The sequence below is a fragment of the Arachis ipaensis genome, chromosome B10, assembly GCF_059453495.1.
Source record: "Arachis ipaensis isolate K30076 ecotype BB chromosome B10, ASM5945349v1, whole genome shotgun sequence".
NCBI lineage: Eukaryota > Viridiplantae > Streptophyta > Magnoliopsida > Fabales > Fabaceae > Arachis > Arachis ipaensis.
This window is the reverse complement of record NC_142435.1, coordinates 89,417,493-89,438,111: the sequence shown is the minus strand read 5'-3', so window position 1 is coordinate 89,438,111 and position 20,619 is coordinate 89,417,493. Positions and strand designations below refer to the sequence as shown.

Sequence of the window (20,619 nt, the reverse complement as noted above, 5' to 3'; positions counted from 1 at the left end):
GTAGTACTTTGCATTAATCTTTGAGGAACAGCAGAGCTCCACACCCTAAGCTATGGTGTGTAGAAACTCTACCGTTGAAAATACATAAGTGATAAATGTTCAGGCATGGCTGAATGGCCAGCCCTCACAAAAGTCTAAGATAGCATAAAACTAATCAAAGATCCCCCTACAAAGATAGTAAAAAGTCCTATTTATACTAGACTAGTTACTAGGGTTTACAGAAATGAGTAAATGATGCAGAAATCCACTTCCGGGGCCCACTTGGTGTGTGCTTGGGCTGAGCTTTGAGATTTACACGTGTAGAGGCTTCTCTTGGAGTTGAACGCCACTTTGTAACCTGTTTCTGGCGTTTAACTCCACTTTGCAACCTGTTTCTGGCGTTTAACTCCAGAATGCAGCATGGAACTGGCGTTGAACGCCAGTTTGCATCGTCTAAACTCGAGAAAAGTATGAAATATTATATATTGCTGGAAAGCCCTGGATGTCTACTTTCTAATGCAATTGAGAGCATGCCATTTGGAGTTCTGTAGCTCCAGAAAATCCACTTTGAGTGCAGAGAGGTCAGAATCCAACAGCATCTGCAGTCCTTTTTCAGCCTGAATCAGGTTTTTGCTCAGGTCCCTCAATTTTAGCTAGAAATTACCTGAAATCACAGAAAAACACACAAACACATAGTAAAGTCCAAAAATGTGAATATTAATTAAAAACTAATAAAAATATACTAAAAACTAACTAAATCATACTAAAAACTATGTAAAAACAATGCCAAAAAGCGTATAAATTATCCGCTCATCAGGATGCAAGTTGGTAACACTCAATTTTCAGTATGATCATGACATACTAGAACTTGGATCGTTACACTCTTCAAGAATGGAACATTCTAGAAACCCATGCAATGTGCACAAATGATAAATATATTTATGATGTTCTTATCCCCACTTTCAACATCATATTCATTTGATCAATTGCAGGAACATTCATCGTGTGAGGACCATGCAGCATAAACGTTAGCGATTCCACCAGCAACTCTTGGTTGTGCGCATCATTAAACTAAGAAATTATCCATCTACCACTTTCTCGATGAAGATAAACAACCATCCTCCGCATCTAGTCTCTGCCTTCGAATCCCTCTTCTGTCATTGTGCATCATTAAGTGAACTCGGTTCTCTAAATCCTTGCTTAAAGCAAAGAAACAGTTGCTAATAAGACTCCTTATTCACATTTTTCCATAACTTCCTCTTCTGCGCAACAATCAATTCATCCATTCATTTTTGCATACAAATTATAGAAAATAAATGTAACAAATCGATCTGAAAAATGAAACATCCTTATTTGTAAAACAAAACATCCTTATCTTTGAAATTAATTTGCCCCAGGTCGGCAACACCATCCCCACCTCTTTCGCCCCAATTGTCATACAAGTTGTCGCCAAAACATTCTTTTCCCGCCAATCCCGCAAATGAAACTACTTAAACGAAAGGTTCATTTCATCCTCCATTTCCACACTAGCAAATTGACCTTGATGGTTATCACTATCTTCATCGATGAGGCCACCGAAATCATTGAAATGGTTCACTGACTGTTCCGCATCACAGGCAGCCTACAAAGAATCCACAAAAGTAAACATAAACAAAACACAAAACAACATTATTAACATGATTACCATGACCGTAACAACTCTATTCATAGGGGCTTCATTTTAACCTAGTATAGCATAAACTAACAAGAACTTGCCAACCTAGATCCCAATCTTTTGCACACTATTTGATATCTGCCACCAAACATCTACTCGAACATATCAAAAACCAAAAAAAAAAAATAAAATTTGTCGATCTACCAATTTTAACTATCTATGATCATCATATGTGTCAAAAAGATTTTTTTTTTTCTTCTCACACATTTAACTTAAAATTTTGTAAGAGCAGGGTACCTACCTTTAGAGCACAATTCATTGAAAATGTAGACTTAGAGCATCCATGATAGCATTATTTCTCTCACTCAAACGCAATGTTCTTAAAACCGGTTTGAAGTGGCCGGTCAAACTAGTCAAACCGGTAACCGTTGGTAAATATGATTCAGACAGAAAGTAAAACCGTCAATTTTAAAAACCAGAGTTAGACCATCGAACCGACCAGTAGGAGAGGTGCGCCAGCGACGAGCAGAAGCAAGGTTATTAGATACCTCAGGAAAGCCCGGCCAAAACCACTGGAATGCCACTTAAAAAAGAGTTAGGCAAGTAGCCTTTGAACTTGAATGAAAGGGAATTCCTTTTTCCGCTAAAGTTCAAAAACTTTTTCTAGTTCGTAATACCCCCTCCCAGGGATTTTAGCACTTGAACGGCTTCTCCTGCTCTTTTGCAGGATAGGCTTACAGAAGCTCGTGAAAACAGTCTTTCTATTGTGGCGAGCGGCCGAACTTATTCCAATTCAATAAGAGATCCGAACTATGACCCGGCCGGTTTTTGAAATTTGGGCAAAATACTGCGTTTTGCATGCTAAAAGGGCCAAAGCAAAACCCTAGTCACCCACAAAGGCACAGACCCACTCCTCTCCTCTCGAGCCTCCACTCTCACCTCTCACGTCTCTAGTCTGACTCACCTCGAGCTTCCGGCGCAACTTCCGTCCAGCCACCGCCGCTGTCACAACTTCTGTTGTGCTAACGTCAGCTAGCACTGTTCGCGCAGCCACGAACCGTCGCGAAGTCAGCCTTTAAAAATTGCAGCCACCACAGGGGAGGAGGGAGCCTCTGCTGCGTCACCGCCATGCCTCCATCACTGCCAATCCATCATCACCGCTGCTAGGGTTTGTTGGAGCTGTGCAAAGCTATCGTCGTCGATGTCACGTGAGGAAGGAAGTGAGAGAGACTGAAGCTACAAGAGAGGAGAAGTCACCCCCGCCAAAAGCCGCTGTTGAAGACCCCATGATGAAAGCGGTTCTGCTTGAATCTTCAAAAGTTATTCTGATTTCCCCACTATTGTTGTGATCTTCTACTTTCTTTGCAATTGTCTCTAAGCGTACTTGATTTTTTGGATTTAGAGTATTTAGAGTTATTTTTTATTGAATTTCTGGATTTGAATTTTGAATTCGTGCTTGATCTGCAATTTCTGTTTGATTCTTATTGTTGTTGTTGTGGTTGAAATTCAAAATTGAAATATGATTCTTCTTCTTCATCAATTTCATATTCTGGACTTGTTGATTTGTGAACTGATCTTGTGAAATTGAATTTATGATCTGTTGTTGGATTTGTTGCTAAATTTCTTGTTGAATCTGAATTTGCATCAATTTCGGCCTCTCTTTTTTCTTGAATTTCTGTTGATGCTGCTGTGTGTCTTGTTCTATTGATACCTGAGATTTGGTTGCTTCTTGATCAATTTGTGGTGGTTGCTGTTGTTGCCTTAGTCTAACTTTAATCTCTTTCCACTCAATTTTCCATTTTTCAACTTCATTCCAGCAAATTTCTGGCAAGCTTGGACGCATATCCAGTTGGTAGCGATGATAGAACGCAATTCCGAATGTTTCCAAATTGGTAAATGGATTGAGTGCCTTCCATAACTGAAACCATCTTAGAGCTTTCCCTTTCAAACCTCTTTCCACCTCTATGGATCTCTGCTCCTCAGTTGTCCATCCATAACCATCTTTTCCATCGAATATTGGAAATGTATCTTCAGATTGTTGAGTTATTTGTTTTTCCATGAAAAATGGAAGAAACCTCTCAACAAGAGCACCAATGTTAGAACTCCCTCTTTGAGTTAGGGAGAGAAACTCCAAATTGAACCAAGTTCAATATCAATTCATTAATTCCTTTAATACATTGATAAAAATCTCTTATCTATATTCTTAAAAGACTAAGTAATTCTAATGGGCATAACCAGTACCCTTCTTGATATTAAATCGTAACATGTAGTGGCTACTATTTATGAATATCAGAAGTATGCAAAATCAGCAGAGGATGTTGTTGCTAATGTTCTCAGAGCAGGTGTTTTATCTGCCATTTTCATTTCAAGTGGATAAATGGTTTCACTGAATTCAACTTTTGTGCTGCTGAATAAGGCAAGGGATTATGAATATGAATTAATGTGATAAAATTGTGAATATGAATAAATATGATTGATGAAAAACTTGGATGTTGGTATTTTATGTTTAGTTGGTTATTTTGTTATTTGGCTTGAGTTTGTATTTGAATGAGATCATAATATTCTGGTTTATATAGTACTTTTAATTTGGATGATATTTTAAAGTTTATATTAAACTATAATTATGTTTTAATGTGTTTATTTATATTTTATTTATCATTTTATTATAAAACAGTTTTTTCGATTCAACCACGATCGAACCGGTTGAACTTATGAACCAGTGAACCAGTAACTATAGCGGTTCAATAACCGGTTCGGTTTTTAGAACCTTGCTCAAATGTCTTTGGGATCTGATTTGTGGTGGTTGCTGTTGTTGCCTTAGTCTAACTTTAATCTCTTTCCACTCAATTTTCCATTTTTCAACTTCATTCCAGCAAATTTCTAGCAAGCTTGGACGCATATCTAGTTGGTAGCGATGATAGAACGCAATTCCGAATGTTTCCAAATTGGTAAATGGAATGAGTGCCTTCCATAACTGAAACCATCTTAGAGCTTTTCCTTTCAAACCTCTTTCCACCTCTATGGATCTCTACTCCTCAGTTGTCCATCCATAACCAACTTTTCCATCGAATATTGGAAATGTATCTTCAGATTGTTGAGTTATTTGTTTTTCCATGAAAAATGGAAGAAACCTCTCAACAAGAGCACCAATGTTAGAACTCCCTCTTTGAGTTAGGGAGAGAAACTCCAAATTGAACCAAGTTCAATATCAATTCATTAATTCCTTTAATACATTGATAAAAATCTCTTATCTATATTCTTAAAAGACTAAGTAATTCTAATGGGCATAACTAGTACCCTTCCTAATATTAAATCGTAACATGTAGTGGCTACTATTTATGAATATCAGAAGTATGCAAAATCAGCAGAGGATGCTGTTGCTAATGTTCTCAGAGCAGGTGTTTTATCTGCCATTTTCATTTCAAGTGGATAAATGGTTTCACTGAATTCAACTTTTGTGCTGCTGAATAAGGCAAGGGATTGTGAATATGAATTAATGTGATAAAATTGTGAATATGAATAAATATGATTGATGAAAAACTTGGATGTTGACATTTTATGTTTAGTTGGTTATTTTGTTATTTGACTTGAGTTTGTATTTGAATGAGATCATAATATTCTGATTTATATAGTACTTTTAATTTGGATGATATTTTAAAGTTTATATTAAACTATAATTATGTTTTAATGTGTTTATTTATATTTTATTTATCATTTTATTATAAAACAGTTTTTTCGATTCAACCATGATCGAACCGGTTGAACTTATGAACCAGTGAACCAGTAACTATAGCGGTTCAATAACCGGTTCGGTTTTTAGAACCTTGCTCAAATGTCTTTGGGATCTGAACATGGTTGAAAGCATTTATCTTTGGGTAAACTTATTCATATGAAAAAAAATTATTTGGCCAAATGTCCAACTCATCCGAATGTTAGCCCAAAAAATTCTTTGAAAAAAAAACAATTTCAAAAAAACAAGAGGTAACTACATATCATACTATGCTCAAGTGGGCCTAAATTAATTAATGGCAAAACCAAACATTCAGCAGCAATTTGTGTCAAAAGCAAGGTTTTAAAAACCAGACCAGTCATCGAATCGTTTTAATTACTTATTCATCGGTTTACTAGTTCAACCGATTCAACCAAAAAACTATTTTATAATAAAATAATAAATAAAATATAAATACACTCACTAAAAATATAATTATAGTATGACATAAATCTTAAAATATCATCCAAATTTAAAATATTACATCAATCAAAATTTTTTTATCTTATGACAAAAACAAAAAATAAAATAAATATTAAAAATTAAGTTTTTTTTTGTATACAAATCAAGTCTTATTTTTATTCATAAGAAAACTTAAGATTGATGATATGAAGAAAAAAAACTCTGAGATAAGCCTCAAAGTGATCCCTGAAGTTACCGTCGCCTCACAGTGATCCCTGAAATTAAAAATTACTCATATTCATCCCTAAAGTTGCACTCCGGAACTCAGACTCGTCCTTCTGGCCAATTTCGTCCAGCTGGCGCAACCGAAAAGCTGACTAGGACTCGTTGGTGACACGCTGTCAGCACAACAGCTAGCTGACGTGGCGACGTAAACTATTTTGACTCAATTTGGTCCCTAAATTGAGGTTAAAAACCCTAACCCCCAATTGACTCTCTTTTCCTCTTTTCTCCATCGCACACTCTCTTCTCCTCTCTTCTCCATCGCACCAGAGGTGACTCTCCTCTACAGTGTCTTCTCCATCTTCGAAAACCACACGTTATGGCTAGTGCGAGCAACGCAGCTGGGAGCTCCAACAACCCACGATCATTTGGAAGCATCATGAGGAGAATGAATAGAAACAGAGATGCGTGTCTGCCAGAATGGTGTGGGTGCGGGTCGAGACCAGTGTTGCGATGGCCAGCGACGGATTCTAATCTAGGGAGACCGTTCGTGGGTTGCCCAAACTACAATGTAAGTGTTTGATGTTGTTGTTTGCTATAATTCTGGATGTAAACTTGGTTGATTCACTTTCCTGGGTGCAGACTGCAGGTAAGAGGTAGTGTGGGTTATTTCTGTGTGTGGATAAAATTTTGGAAGAAGATGCGGTAACATGTGATGGTAGAACAAGCTCTTCAAATGACAACAAAGAATGGAGGATGAAGATTAGATTCTGAAGTTAGAGTTCTCAAAATGGGGGAGATTTTGCTGTTTACATGTATGTTGCTGCTACTGGTTACAGTTGTTGTGCTTGTCTTAAGGTTAGATAGGCAACAGAGTCAATTGTATTTAGCAAAAAAATATGTGACATGGGATATGCATATGTTGTTCTGTACATGTACTTGTACCTGTCCTTTTGGTTGAAAGAAATGCAGATTAAACTGTTTGACATGACTGTGTAAGAATAATTTGGAATTTGAATAAACAAGAGGTTATATGTAAATAATTGTTCCTGCACTACTAATGGATTCATCTAATGGAATTAATCTTAATTGCATATCAGAGACCAAGAAAAAAAATCTGCCACAGCTCAATTCAAGGAAGTCATAATCTATATTCATATATTCATAATGCAGAAAACATATTTAAAATAGGCATTACAGAGTCAAGGCAATATTCAACAAGTATATCAAAGTTCTCAACATATTGAGAACACAAGTTTTGAACACTAAAATCTCCAACACTGGGTTCAAAATTCAGAAAGCACGCTGCTTCATCAAAATAGATAAATAAAATAATCTTCTCCTAAACGTAATAATCCTAGTCTTCATTTTTTGTTTCTGGGTGGTCTGAATTCAAGGTTGGGAACAAATTTCATGAAGTTAGCAAGCTTTGTAACGGTCCCCTGTGATGCACCTTGCATAGGATGAGACGAATGATTTGTTACGGGTTAACTGGTTGCTGGTTGGGTGGTTGCTGTTTGATTGTTGCTTCCTGGAGTTGCCTTTTCTTGTTTGGAGGACTTCCTTTTGGGAGAGAGTTTTGGTGGCCTCACAGGAGAAGGCAAAACCTATTAGTGAAGACATGTAAAATAGTTAGTAAAAGTGCATAAGAACATGCACATAATAAAATGAATGTCATCTAATTTTTTGAACCTATTGAGAGTCATCGGTTTGTTTCAAGGGTGGTTGACTGAGTTCAAGCTGAATTTCGGTGGGAGAGTTGTGGGACAAGGGTGGCTTCACCACCATTAGCAGCAAGGGGTTGGGCAGCAGCAGCAGCCGCCTCTGCAGCAACAGCAGCATCCTCATTAGCAGCTCTAGAGTTACATAAGTGACATCAGAATGGTCCTTTCAGTTTTATAAGTGACATCAAAATGGTCCCTAATCTTTACATACAAATCAGTTTATTATATATACACAGCAGTTCATCAAGCATTAGTCCATCTACTAAGTAAAGCAGTAGTTCATTATATACATAGCAGTTCATTATATAAACAGTGATCCAACTACCTTGTAATGAATATCTTCTCACTTATTCTATTATCACAGCAGCCAATACTAATTATACAACAACAAATAAATTTCTAAAACATACCTTCTGCTTATCTGATATGAAACAGAGCTTGTTTTGCTTATAATGTCCCAAGTCTTCATGAAGTAATTCCAAGAACCACCTCCAGTTTTCAGTATTTTCAACAGGGACAATTGCATATGCAATCACATACATATGATTCTCTGCATATCTAATATAAAACAGAGCTTGTTTTGCTTATAATCATATTCTTTGTTGTCATTTGAAGAGCTTGTTCTACCATCACATGTTACCGCATCTTCTTCCAGAATTTTATCCACCCACAAAAACAACCCACACCACCTCTTACCTGCAGTCTGCACCCTGAAAATTGAATCAACCAAGTTTACATCCAGAATTACAGCAAACAACAGCATCAAACACTTACATTGTAGTTTGGGCAATAGAATCCGTCGCTGACCATCACAACACTGGTCTCAACCCGCACTCACACCATTCTGGCAGACGTGCATCTCTGTTTCTATTCCTTTTTCTCATGATGCTTCCAAATGCTCGTGGGTTGTTGGAGCTCCCAGCTGCGTTGTTCGCGCTAGCCATAACGTGTGGTTTTCGAAGATGGAGAAGACACTGTAGGAGAAGCAATAGAGGAGAGTCACCTCTGGTGTGATGGAGAAGAGAGGAGAAGAGAGTCAATTGGGGGTTAGGGTTTTTAACCTCAATTTAGGGACCAAATTGAGTCAAAACAGTTTACGTCGCCACGTCAGCTAGCCGTTGTGTTGACAGCGTGTCACCAACGAGTCAGGTCAGCTTTCCGGTTGCGCCAGCTGGACGAAATTAACCGGAAGGACGAGTCTGAGTTCCGAAGTGCAACTTCAGGGATGAATATGAGTAATTTTCAACTTCAGGGATCACTATGAGGCTCAAGGGTAACTTCAGGGACCACTTTGAGGCTTATCTCAAAAAACTTTATCTATTGGATAATTCGCAAAAAAAAAATTATCTGTTAGGCTTATGGACAATTGGACATGACCCAAGTCCAAATGCTAAAAAACCAATTAAACAAAACTTAAACCCCCACTCTAAAAAAAACCTTAACCTAATCCCTAGATACAAATCTCCTCTGCCTCAAACCTTATGGCAGCAGTGCAGCATCATCAATCAATTTGTGGCAGCGCGCCTACGCCTGTTTATCTTTTCCAGTCTTCCTCCTTTGCAGATCTATTTTGCTTCCTCCTTCTGCTTCTCACGTTATCAATGTTACTTCTTCGTCTCTTCCTTGTTGTAATTCATAGTTCTCTAGATTTGCAGTCTCTCATTCTGAAGCCCTTTTTAAAAAAAACGACGCTTATAAGTTCTTTAATCTGTGCATTCTTTTTTTCTTTTTTTCTTTTTTTTTTTTTTTTTGAGGAGGTCCCAAACAACGTCAGTAGTAGAGAAGAAATCGATGAAATATATTCTTGTTATTTTTGTTTCTAGGTAAAGATTTTATTTATTTTCTTTTAAAAATTGACCTGGTTCCGATTCAGTGACCGATCGGTTCTCCTCTAGTTCGTCAGTTTGATGGCAGCTTTTCTACTGGCGGCTTTATACTATAAACAGAATCACAAAAGCTTACGATTTCCGGTCAGACCAATTCGACCGTTCAATCCAGTCCGATTTTTAGAACATGGTCAAAAGGACAAGGCTCCTTATTAGCCTCTTTCTAGGAGTCTTAGGCTAAAACTCACTGTTATTACCTCCTTTGAATTCAATTGACTCGCTTCCCCTATTATTAGGGGTGTTCATGGTTCAGTTTTTTCGTAAACTGAACTGAAACTGCACTAAACCATTTTAAATGGTTTAGAAACTGAACCAAACTACTTTGTCAAATAAGAAACTGATTTTAAACCATTTTACAATGCAGTTCACCAGTTTAAACCAGTTCATAAAAATAAAACCAGTTTTAATTGAAAAAACCAGTTTAAACTGGTTTACAGGCTAAAACTACTTTTAACTTTTAACATATAAAATTAGTTTTTACATTTTTCCTCTCCTCCTCTCTCTCTCCTCTCCCTCTCTCCCCCCTCTCCCTCTCTCTCTATCTCTCTCTCCCTCTCTCTCTATCTCTCTCTCCCTCTCTCTCTCTCTCCTTCCCTTCTCCCCTCTCTCTTCTTCTCTCCTTCTCTCCCCTTCCTTTCTCTCTCTCTCTCTCTCTCTCTCCTCTCTCTCTCTCTCTCTCTCTCTCTCTCTCTCTCCTTCCTTTTCCTTCCTCCTTCTATCTCTCTTTCTCTCACTCTCTCTCTCTCACTCCCTCTTTCTCTTAACATATATAAAATTAGATTTTACATTCTCTTTCTTACCCTCTCTCTCTCTCCTTCTCTCCCTCTGTCTCCCTCCTCTCTCTCTCTCTCTCTCTCTCTCTCTCTCTCTCTCTTTTCTTCCCCTCTTCCTCTCTTCTCTCCCTCCTTTCTCTCTTTCTTCTTCTCTCCCTTTATCTCTCTCTCCTTCCCCTCTCACTCTTCCTCCTCTCTCTCCCCCTCTTTCTCCCCTTCTCCTCTCTTTGTCTTCCTCTCTCTCTCTCCCCCTTTTTCTTTTCTCTCTCTCCCTCTCTCTCTCCCCTACCCCTCTTTCTCCCCCTCCCCTTTTTTTCTCTCTCCCTTTTCTCCCTCTATCCCTTTCTCTCATTCTCTCTCCCCTATCTCTCTTCCTCTCTATCTCTCTCTCTCCCTCTATCTCCTTCCCTCTTCCCCTCCTCTCTCCCTCCCCCTCTCTCTTTCTCTCTGTCTCTCTCATTTTCTCTCCCTCTCTCTTCCTCTCTCTCTCGCTCTTTCTCTCTCTTTTTCTCTCTCTCTCTTTTTTCTATCTCTCTTTCTCCCCTCTTTTTTCTTCTTTTCTCTCTCCTTCCTTCTCTCTCTTGTTTTGGATAAAAGAGGGGAGAGAGAGAAGAGGGATATAGAGTGAGAGAAGGTTGAGAGAGAAAGAGAAAAGAAAGAAAGAAAGAGAAAAAAGAGGAGAAAGGGAGAAGAAAGAGAGAGAAGAGGAGAGAGAAAGAAGGAAAGAGAGAGTGAGTAAGAGAAAAAAGGGAAAAAAGAGAGAGAAAGAAGAAGAGAGAAGGGAGGGAGAGAGAGAAGAGAGAGAGGAGAGAGAGAGAAACAAAAGGGGAGAGGGAGAGGAGGGAGAGGAGTGAGAGAAACAAAAGGGAGAGAGAGGGAAAAGAGGAAGAGAGAATGGGGAAGGGAGGGAGAGAGATTGAGAGAGAGAGAAGGGGGAAGGGAGGGGGAGCGAGGGAGAGGGGAGAAAAAGAAAAGAGAGGGAGAGAGAGCGAGAGGAAAAGGAGAGAGAGAGAGAGAGAGAGAGAGAGAGAGAGAGGAGGGAAAGAAAGAGGAAGAAAGAGGGGAGAGAGAGGAGGGAGAGAAAGAAAAGGGGAGAGTGAGAAAAAGGAGGGAGAGAGAGAGAGAGAGATGAAGAGAGATGGGAGGGGAAGAGAGAGGAGGGAGAGGAGAGAGAGAAAGAGAAAGGGGAAGAAAGAGGAAAATGAGGGGAAGAGAGAGGAGAGAGAGAGAGAGAGAGAGAGAGAGAGAGAGAGAGAGAGAAGAAGAGAGACGGGAATGGAGAGGGAGAGAGAGTGAGGGAAAGAAGAGAGAGAGAAGGGAGAGAGAGAGAGAGAGAGAAAGGGGGAGGGGGAGAGAGAAAGAAAGAGACAAAAAGGAGAGAGAGAGAGAGAAAGAGAAGGGAGAGAAGAAGGAGAGAAAGAAGAGAGAGGGAGGAAGAGGAGAGAGAGAAAGTGAAGGGAGAGAGATAAAGAGTATGTAAAAACTAATGTTAGATTAATTTGGTTTAAAACTAAACTGAACCATAAAAACTGATTTTTAATAAATTAGTTTTCATAAAAACTATGGTTCAGTTTTATTTAAAAAAAAAAAACTGGTTTATTTAAAACAGTTTCAGTTCAGTTTCAATTCAGTTCAGTGAAACCAGTTTTTTTGCACACCCCTACCTATTATCATGCACCTATTATCATGCAATATGGGACCTACTCTGGATTTATCCTCAAGCATTATATTAGGAATGGGTTTGCATGATTGTTGTCCCTCAAACAAGAAAATTTCATCCCTGGTCACATTTTTTCCGCAGCGGTATTAGATGTCTCCACTGCCGCCATTGATCTATGCTCCTCATGCTTTTTATTTTGCATGCTCGTCCAACTTCTTATTCTCACAATCACATCCAACATGACCATAACATCGACAATAGTTACCAATCAAATGAAGGCTCTCATACTCTACTTTAAAATTTCGTCCATCAACTTCCACCAAACGCACAATAGGTACACCTAGATCAATTTGCACGCACGCTCTTGCGTATTTCCCCGGCTCTGCTGATTTAGTAGCAAGATCGACTCGGACAGAGACTCCAATGGCGGAAGTGACTCTCTTCATGGCCTGTTCATCATAGTACCGTATATTCATCCCTTGTTAATAAAGCAGAAATCAACCGTAAAGGGTTTCACTACGACATATGACCCGCTAATATCCAAGGTCCTAATAAACTCTCTCTCTCTATCTTCCATTAGGTCAAACTTTATCAAGGAATAATCTAACAAATCTAGGCCTCCTTTCAATCTCCAAACACTCTTCAGTTTGCGCATGAGAGCCTTATAGATCATGCCTCCCCAAAGCCTTGATGACGATAGCGTCTTGATATGTCCTGGAAAGCATTTCCTTCCCCTCTTCTGCGCAAATCACCTTGGGAGGCGATGCATCCATCTTGCTTGTCGATGACCTTGGCTAGCCTGTCTCCCACCAACGCCTCATCTGTCGCCATGGGTTGCGGAATTGATCCCCGTACAACCTTGTCACGAAAGGAGACTCAAACTCTTCGAAGAATCCTCAATTAATCCATTAGATGCCCTTTGCCCAGCCCCGTAGTACTTGGTGCACTCCCCCCATCACTCTCCCCCTTATCTCTTCCATTGGTGGAGCCAGTAACCTCACTATGTTTCGCCCTCAGTTCCCTCGTCTCCGCTCTCACCACCACTCATCTCTCTGCTTCACTTTTTTTGGGGTATAAAATTGAATGAATATTTTTTCCCCAAATTTGAACAAATCAGTTTGCCGATTTACCGTCGATTTTGCCAAATTTTTGCCAGATCGATCTAGTCTAGTTTGAAGAAATTGGTTTAACTTGAAAGAAAGGTGGGGAAGGGGGTTAGTGTTAATCAAAATTATATTACGTTTGGTGGCACCGACGCCTAGGGATCATATCTTACACATATCAAGGAATATTTGACGAACATAAATTTGCTTCTTCGCGTCATATAACACGTATCTGACCCCCATAACCATAATGATTAAGAAGTCCTTCATCTTGTCGCCAATTTTCTTTGACTTTCACTTCAATCTGTTCAAACATCACCTCGAGGTAAATATTATCCGGCAACAAGAAAGGGAAAAAAAATGCACATTGATTATACCACTCTACTAATTGAAGATCAAGATTAGTTAATGAAGCAGTAAAAAATACAATGTCCGAGTTCAACCAAGCACCACGCAAAAGTAATACTTTGATCATAAATATGTAAGTACCTCAAGATAAACTTTCTTCTGTAGAAAATCTTCTATGTCAAGGCGAGCAGCTGTTGCAAGCAGTTTCAAAGCCTTTCCTTCCTGTTGTAGTTGACAGGCAGCATACACATTGGTCACTGTTCAGCCTTTATAATGCATTGCATAAACACTCGTTTAATTTACAGGTCACTTTTGGTTGCAAGCAATGTCTAGTGTCAATGCCTAAACATGCATAAACTTTTCTTTTTCGGAAACTATAATCTCATATTAGAAATTAAAGTCAAATCAAAACTAGTGCATATATGTCAGAAACGCTGAACTACAAGTGTAAGTGACATACTCTTCCAATAACAATTATCTTCTGAGAGTTTTTCTCAACCAAAATCTCCACTTGTATGAAATCCTTTGCAGTTGGCCGAGTCTTATAGCTTACAACGTTTACCTGGATGATTTGAAAATTAAGAAAAAATTTTTAAATATATATTGCTATAATAATAACTTGGTTGTCCTTCCTTTTTCAACCCGGAAACCCTCTTTTCCTTGTCTATCTTGTTTTCCATTTGACAGGTTGGGAGGTGAAGGTGTACCACGAACAACATAAACCCTTTATAATTACCTGGCATGCGTACGGAATCTCATTTCGATACTGCATAAAAATCTTTTCTCTAACAATTTCAGCCACAAAAAATCTTTCTGGATGCTCACTGACAATGTCCTGCAAATTCAGGAACAACATTAGAGCGGAGAAGGTATAAGAAAAAATTAACCTATCATGAGCAGCATACCAGCATGCTCTAGTGATGGCAAGGGAGGAGCTGTGCTACATTTTGTAGCTAAAAGACACTACTTTATCTATTTGAGCCGCAGAGGATTGCAATTATGCAGTATTTTCACAACATTTGTAGTATCTGAACTATGGTTACAGCCTATGCTTCCTTTCCCTATTCTTTACCATAAAGGGTCTATTTCAGTCAGTATGTAGGTGTACTTAGCTGCAAACTGGTTGCCCGTAAACAGTAGGCACTGACAACAGCCACCACTAAAATCTGTCAATAATTACGTGTATGGAACTTTATATCTGACCTATACCATTATGATTATGTACCAAACACTGTTAACTTTTAATTACATCAATTCACTCTTAACTTTTACTAGATAAAAATATTCTTAGTTAAATTGTAATTGTAATATCATACCAACTTGCAGATTTAAGACAGCTACGTTCATTTACATAACCAGAATTATTCAAATTAACAAGCTAGTTTTGACTTCACTTTACTCTTCATCACTCATTAGAACTTCTATACACACAAATGCATTTTACCTACTTTCCAAAGATAGGTATGGACTAGCAGAAGAGAAAGCTCTTCTGGCATCAAACGAACACGCTAGAAGTGAAGTGAAAAAATGATGAAGCAAGTATGAAAATTTGAACGAGGCAAAGAAATTTTGATATTTGACTTGCCTTTGGATAATAAGCTGGTCCATTGGGAAGCTTTGACAATATCCAGTCCCTGACATCTTCAACCCCATGACCATATTTGGCACTAACTGGAATCACCTCATCAACATCGGTAAATTTCTCATACCACTACAAAGAATTTGAAAAGGACATGGAACAGCAGAAAAACATCCCCATGTGAGTATAGTATATTAACTTGTACAAGCTAACACAATTATATTGAAGAATTTCAACCTCCAGTTTCTTTGCAACTTCACCAGGTTTGATAAGATCCTTCTTGTTCAGAATCAATAGAGTTGGAGGCTTTTCTTCAAGGTCTCCTCCTATTCCATCTTCCAACACTTCATCAATCTAAAGACAAAAAGCGAATTAGAAATTGAAGAAAACATATGAATTGGTTTTATAAAACAAGAACCATACTTTTTCAGGCGCTTTACATGCATCAACAAGGACCAACACACAGTCAGCATTTACTGCAGCACTGCGAACATTTTTCATCATCATTGAGTCTAATTTGTGCATTTCCTTCTGTAAGACGCCAGGTGTGTCATAAAGTACCATCTGCAAGAGATTAAGTGATCAGATAAATGAAGGTAAAAGAGAATGCTAGTACACATCCCTTAAGAACGACAAACACGGTATATTTATTAGTCTATTACCATGGGTAACAATTAATGGATAAATAAATTAAAAAGGACTTGATAACTTGAGTTTGATGGTTGAACTTATGAAATTTAAAGAATATTAAAATGAATATGAAATTAAAAGAATATTAAAACGAATTTTGATCCATTTATCTTACACCAATTCATTCAATCTCTCCATCTACCTAATGCCCTTTTTTCCAGTAATCTTATTATAGATTGAAGCCCATGACGAGGTGCCAACAAAAAACATTCAAATTTGCATAATATAGAGCAAAATGACACAAAGATCACTATGAGTTTAGAACATAACCAGCAGACAATTCATAATATCCTACAGGTGTGTGAATTATCTTTCACTCAAAACAAAAGAAACTAGCAAATTGTTGTGGGGAGTAGAGGTAGAATGAAAAGGACAAGAGAATATAACGAAAATCAAAGGGCCATGAATGACAAGCAACAAGGAACCAAATAGACAAGCTGATCAAATGAAAAACGAAAATTAGCTATGATTAAATTAAACCTGATAATCTGAGCCAGAACATATACAGAGAATTCGATGCCTGGTTGTCTGAGGTTTATCTGTAACTATTGAGAGCTTTTGGCCAATCATTTGGTTTGCCAGTGTACTCTTCCCAACATTTGGCTTGCCAAGTAAAGCCACATATCCTGCATTTACCTTCACACATCCAAATCAAGAAATGCAAAAGGTGGTATAAATTTAAATAACTAGATTAGAATAATAAACTGCTCATCATCTGAAAATCTGAATTTTTAGTTTTCTTCTGTTTTATTTTCCTTGATATAATCATGCAAGGCAATGCACAGTACAAATGAGTGTCCATCCACTAAGGATGGATTTGTTATTGCTGTGATGTTTCAAGAGCTGCTGAGCTCCTAATATTTTTCAACAGCTGCATTTTGAAAGCTTTAATTATGTTTGGTAAAACATAACAAAAGTGCGTGCTACATGAACTCCACAAAATTAACCACCATCAACCCTCTCCATATAGGGATACTGAATGGCTCATAATGTCCAAAAAATACCAATCAAAATCACATTTATAATCAAACCAGATTTATATTTGTAATCAAACTTCATAAAGAATATATCAACCTCCATGACCATATAGAATTAAAACCAGATTCACATTTATGATAAAAAGGATTCACAATTATCAAAATTTGATATTGGTGGCTAAATTTTGGTGCTCATGGAGTATTTTTGTTAACGAGCCAAAATATAAGCTTTTGGTGTCCGATTAAACAGAATCAATTTATAATGCAAAAGTATCTCTCTAATAAGCAATACCAAGTACCCATTTGGATTAGCTTTTTTAAGTAAATCTTTTCATTAAAAAAGTACTTACTTAATTATAAAGGTGCTAGATATAATCTTTAAAAAAAAAAAATTAAAAAAAAAATCTAAGCAAGCAACATGTTGCTTTCTAAAAAAGCTAAATTTAAAAATTATTTTAAAGAATTGTCTATTAAAAAAAGAGTTCTTATCTTTTTCTATCTAAACACAAAATTGCTTTTCTAATAAAAAGAAAATATCTTTACCAAAAAAGATAAAGAAATAAGTACTCTTTTCAAAAGTCATCCAACTCACCTTAAAACCCACCCTAAATTCAACTGTCCATAGGACCTAACAATTTCCAAAAAAATCAACATAAATATAAGAATTCAAATTAACTATATGAACTTGACACAGTTAATGTATGCCAGGCCACATATTAATCAATTTACAGAAACCAACTTAAAAACGAACCCATAATGAAACCTAAAGGAAAAGAGAAGAACCGCTTCTGTGATTTGGGCCAAAATCCAAGTCGAGCTCGTCGGCCTCATAATCGTCAAGCAAGGCCATGTTCCTATCAGGCTTCTCGCTGAGGGACAAGAAGGACAGATCATCATCTGAATAAGAAGCTTCTTCCTCTGCTTCTACTTCTGCTTGTGTTTGTTTGCTGATGCAAGCACGGTCTTGTCTCTTGGGGAATGCTTCAAATGGACGATGCATGGTGGTTCTGCAACATCTTTGGGAGTGCAATTCAGTTGGGAAGGGAGTTGGGGCTGTGAATAAGGGGAAGAGGAATTGCTGAATGGGAAGAGTTGAGGTTGTAGTTGGAAGTGTGTATAGCTGCTGCAAGGACAGTCTCTCCATTATAAGAGGGAAGTCACACACCTTGCCAATATTGCTCAAGTTTGAAGAACTCTTCAACAGGGAGGAAACCTGCATATTTTCATATAAGAATTCTCAGCTCCAAAAAATGATGATGCACAAGGGGGAAGAATGAAAGCAAAAATGCATGCAGAAGCTAAACAAAATAGGTGGCAAATCAATGTACCCTGAATTCTAGTGTTAAAAAATTAACTATAACAACTGTTTATAAAAATTAGCAAACCAGTGATAACTGCAGAAAACTTAGGCTGGCGAAATATAAAAAAAAAAAAAAAAACACTTACAGCTCTAAACTATACGCACATAAATAACATTAACGGACATATATATCCATAGCAAAATGATTAGATATTGTCCGAATGTTTCCATATGATGAATGATGTATATAATGTTTTATCAAAAAATTCGTCATCAAGATTCTTCATGAAATTGAAATCTACAAGCTTCGATCCATGAAATTGAAACAAGTCAAGAATTAAGATGAAATCAAAACAATAGCATACACCTTAATTCACTTTAACAGAACACACCCAAAATAACAAATTGAAAACAACATCAATACCTTGACTTTCAGAGCCGATGGACCACTAATTCCAACCGTAACAAGACATTCCTTTTCCTCTCATAGTTCTTGCGTTCTTGAACAGATTTTACTAAAGATACTGCACAGTTTGAGTATTTAACAACCACATCTTAGCAAGACACCACAAATATCATTAATTAAGAAAATTACACATGAAAATTCAGAAAAATCACAAGATAAAAAGCTAGCAGAACAAACCTTACCAGAATCGACAGGAACCAGTGACGGATAGCGCGCGGTGAGGGCGAGCAAGAGAAGAACGAGACCAGAACGACTGAAATGGAGCGAGGGGAAGCAGAATGAGAGCCGAAGACTGAAACAGAACTCCCCTCGAAGCTGAAAAAGCTGTGATGAGGGTTATGGTTGGCTAACTGAGAGAGAGAGAGAGAGAGAGAGAGAGAGCACGGCAATGCAGTCACCGTCAAGTGAGAGGGAGTGAAACTGGGGGTATGTGAGAGAATTAGGATCAGGTGGTAGGATGATCCGAAAAACAGTTGAAAAATAAATGGAATAAATTATCCATTTTGGTTTTTAGAAGATTCAATTTTTGATACACAAAAAAGAGTTAAATCTCAATTTGACCCCTGAAATTTGGCCTGATACTCAGAATGACCCCCATAATTTCGTTGGCTCCAATTAGAACCCCCAAATTTACAATTGTGGCTCCAACTTGCCCCTGCGATCATCTCCGTCACCGGAATGCTGATCTAGCGTAATTGCATGACATGGTAGACACTACTTAAACAACGACGCATTGGCTTCGCGTGCAAACCCTTTAGAAACCACGTAGTGTAAGGGTTTTCTTGATGTTTGGCAACTTATGATCGTCGTAGTGGAAAGAAAGAGAGTTTTAACCCAAAAAAACTGAAACGACGTGGTTTCCAAAGGGTTTGGGCGTGAAACCAATGCGCCGTCGTTTAAGTAGTGTCCACCGTGTCATGCAATTGCATCAAATCAGCATTCTAGTGACGGAGATGATCGCAGGGGCAAGTTGGAGCCACAATTGCAAATTTGGGGGTTCTAATTGAGGCCAACAAAATTGTGGGGGTCATTCTGAGCATCGGGCTAAATTTCAGGGGTCCAATTGAGATTTAACTCCAAAAAAGCTTATATTTTAGCCATGATCTTAGTTTGACAAAAAGACGAAACTACTATATGGGTATTTGGATTAATGTTTGAAAACTAATGTTAATATAAGTATGCTTTTATAAGATTAACTAGCATAATTGCCCGTGCCAAGCACGAAAATGTTGAATCATAATAACTATAGCTATATTATTTATTAAGGATATTATATACAATACAAAAATATTGTTTTACATATTAAGGGTATTACAGATTTCATGATTTTTCAAGTAAATATGACAAAATTTTAATCAAATTTATAATAACACATTAAGTATATACTTAGTCAAATAATGACAACAAAATTTGACTTATTATTATAATAAATTTTATATCATTCTATTTGTGAGCAATTATTTATTTTTTACTTATATCTTCACTTTATACACATAGTCAGCATTGACCTGTAAAATATTAGTCTAAAACTCAAATAATTATTCCATAAAACTCATTACTCCATAAAAATTGACATCTACAACTTAAATTTATATTCAAAAAAATTATTCAATTTCAGCTGGCATTTTAACTCATATGACGCATAAAAATAAGAGAAAAATGAATTAGAATTTTATTAATAATAAAGAATTAAAGATGATCATGACAACAGGAAGAGAATAGATCAACCAACTAAAGATAAAGAACAGGTACAAAAAAATATAATTGAGCTCAAAAGATTATAAAGTTAATACCATTTCTTGTCTTGCGAGACATATGGATATAACTGGTAAGCTTTAAAAATGTTGAGACATGAAAATATGGAATTCAGAATTCTAAAATACAATAGATGATGACTACAAATTAATTTAATATAAAAGATGGATGCCTATGTCCTATAAATCTTCCTAAATATCAAGGCCCTTGAGTTTTGATTCCAGTTCATTGGGGTCAGCATTTTCTTAAGAATCCTCATGAATGTCTTCTCCTTCAAGATCTCATCTAAAGTACATATCCAGCATATCAGGTGAATTTTTAAATATATCCTT

General features: G+C 37.4%; 1 protein-coding gene across 2 annotated transcripts; it reads right to left on the bottom strand.

Moving 5' to 3' along the window:
- Positions 1-13,284: 13,284 nt before the first annotated feature.
- LOC107623019 (GTP-binding protein Era-like protein) lies at positions 13,285-19,073 on the bottom strand. 2 transcript variants are annotated; one of them, XM_016325139.3, is made up of 11 exons: positions 18,710-19,073; positions 18,491-18,590; positions 17,550-17,979; positions 16,270-16,415; positions 15,523-15,663; positions 15,337-15,453; positions 15,106-15,231; positions 14,257-14,355; positions 13,981-14,082; positions 13,662-13,742; positions 13,285-13,476 (listed from the first exon to the last, which is right to left on the bottom strand). In XM_016325139.3, exons 3-11 carry the CDS (start codon positions 17,908-17,910, stop codon positions 13,390-13,392), a joined length of 1,260 nt encoding a protein of 419 aa, XP_016180625.1. In that variant the 5' UTR covers positions 17,911-17,979; positions 18,491-18,590; positions 18,710-19,073; the 3' UTR covers positions 13,285-13,389. The 2 variants fall into 2 exon arrangements, with proteins under 2 accessions (XP_016180625.1, XP_016180624.1); XM_016325138.3 differs by having other exon boundaries at positions 18,715-19,067.
- Positions 19,074-20,619: the final 1,546 nt, after the last annotated feature.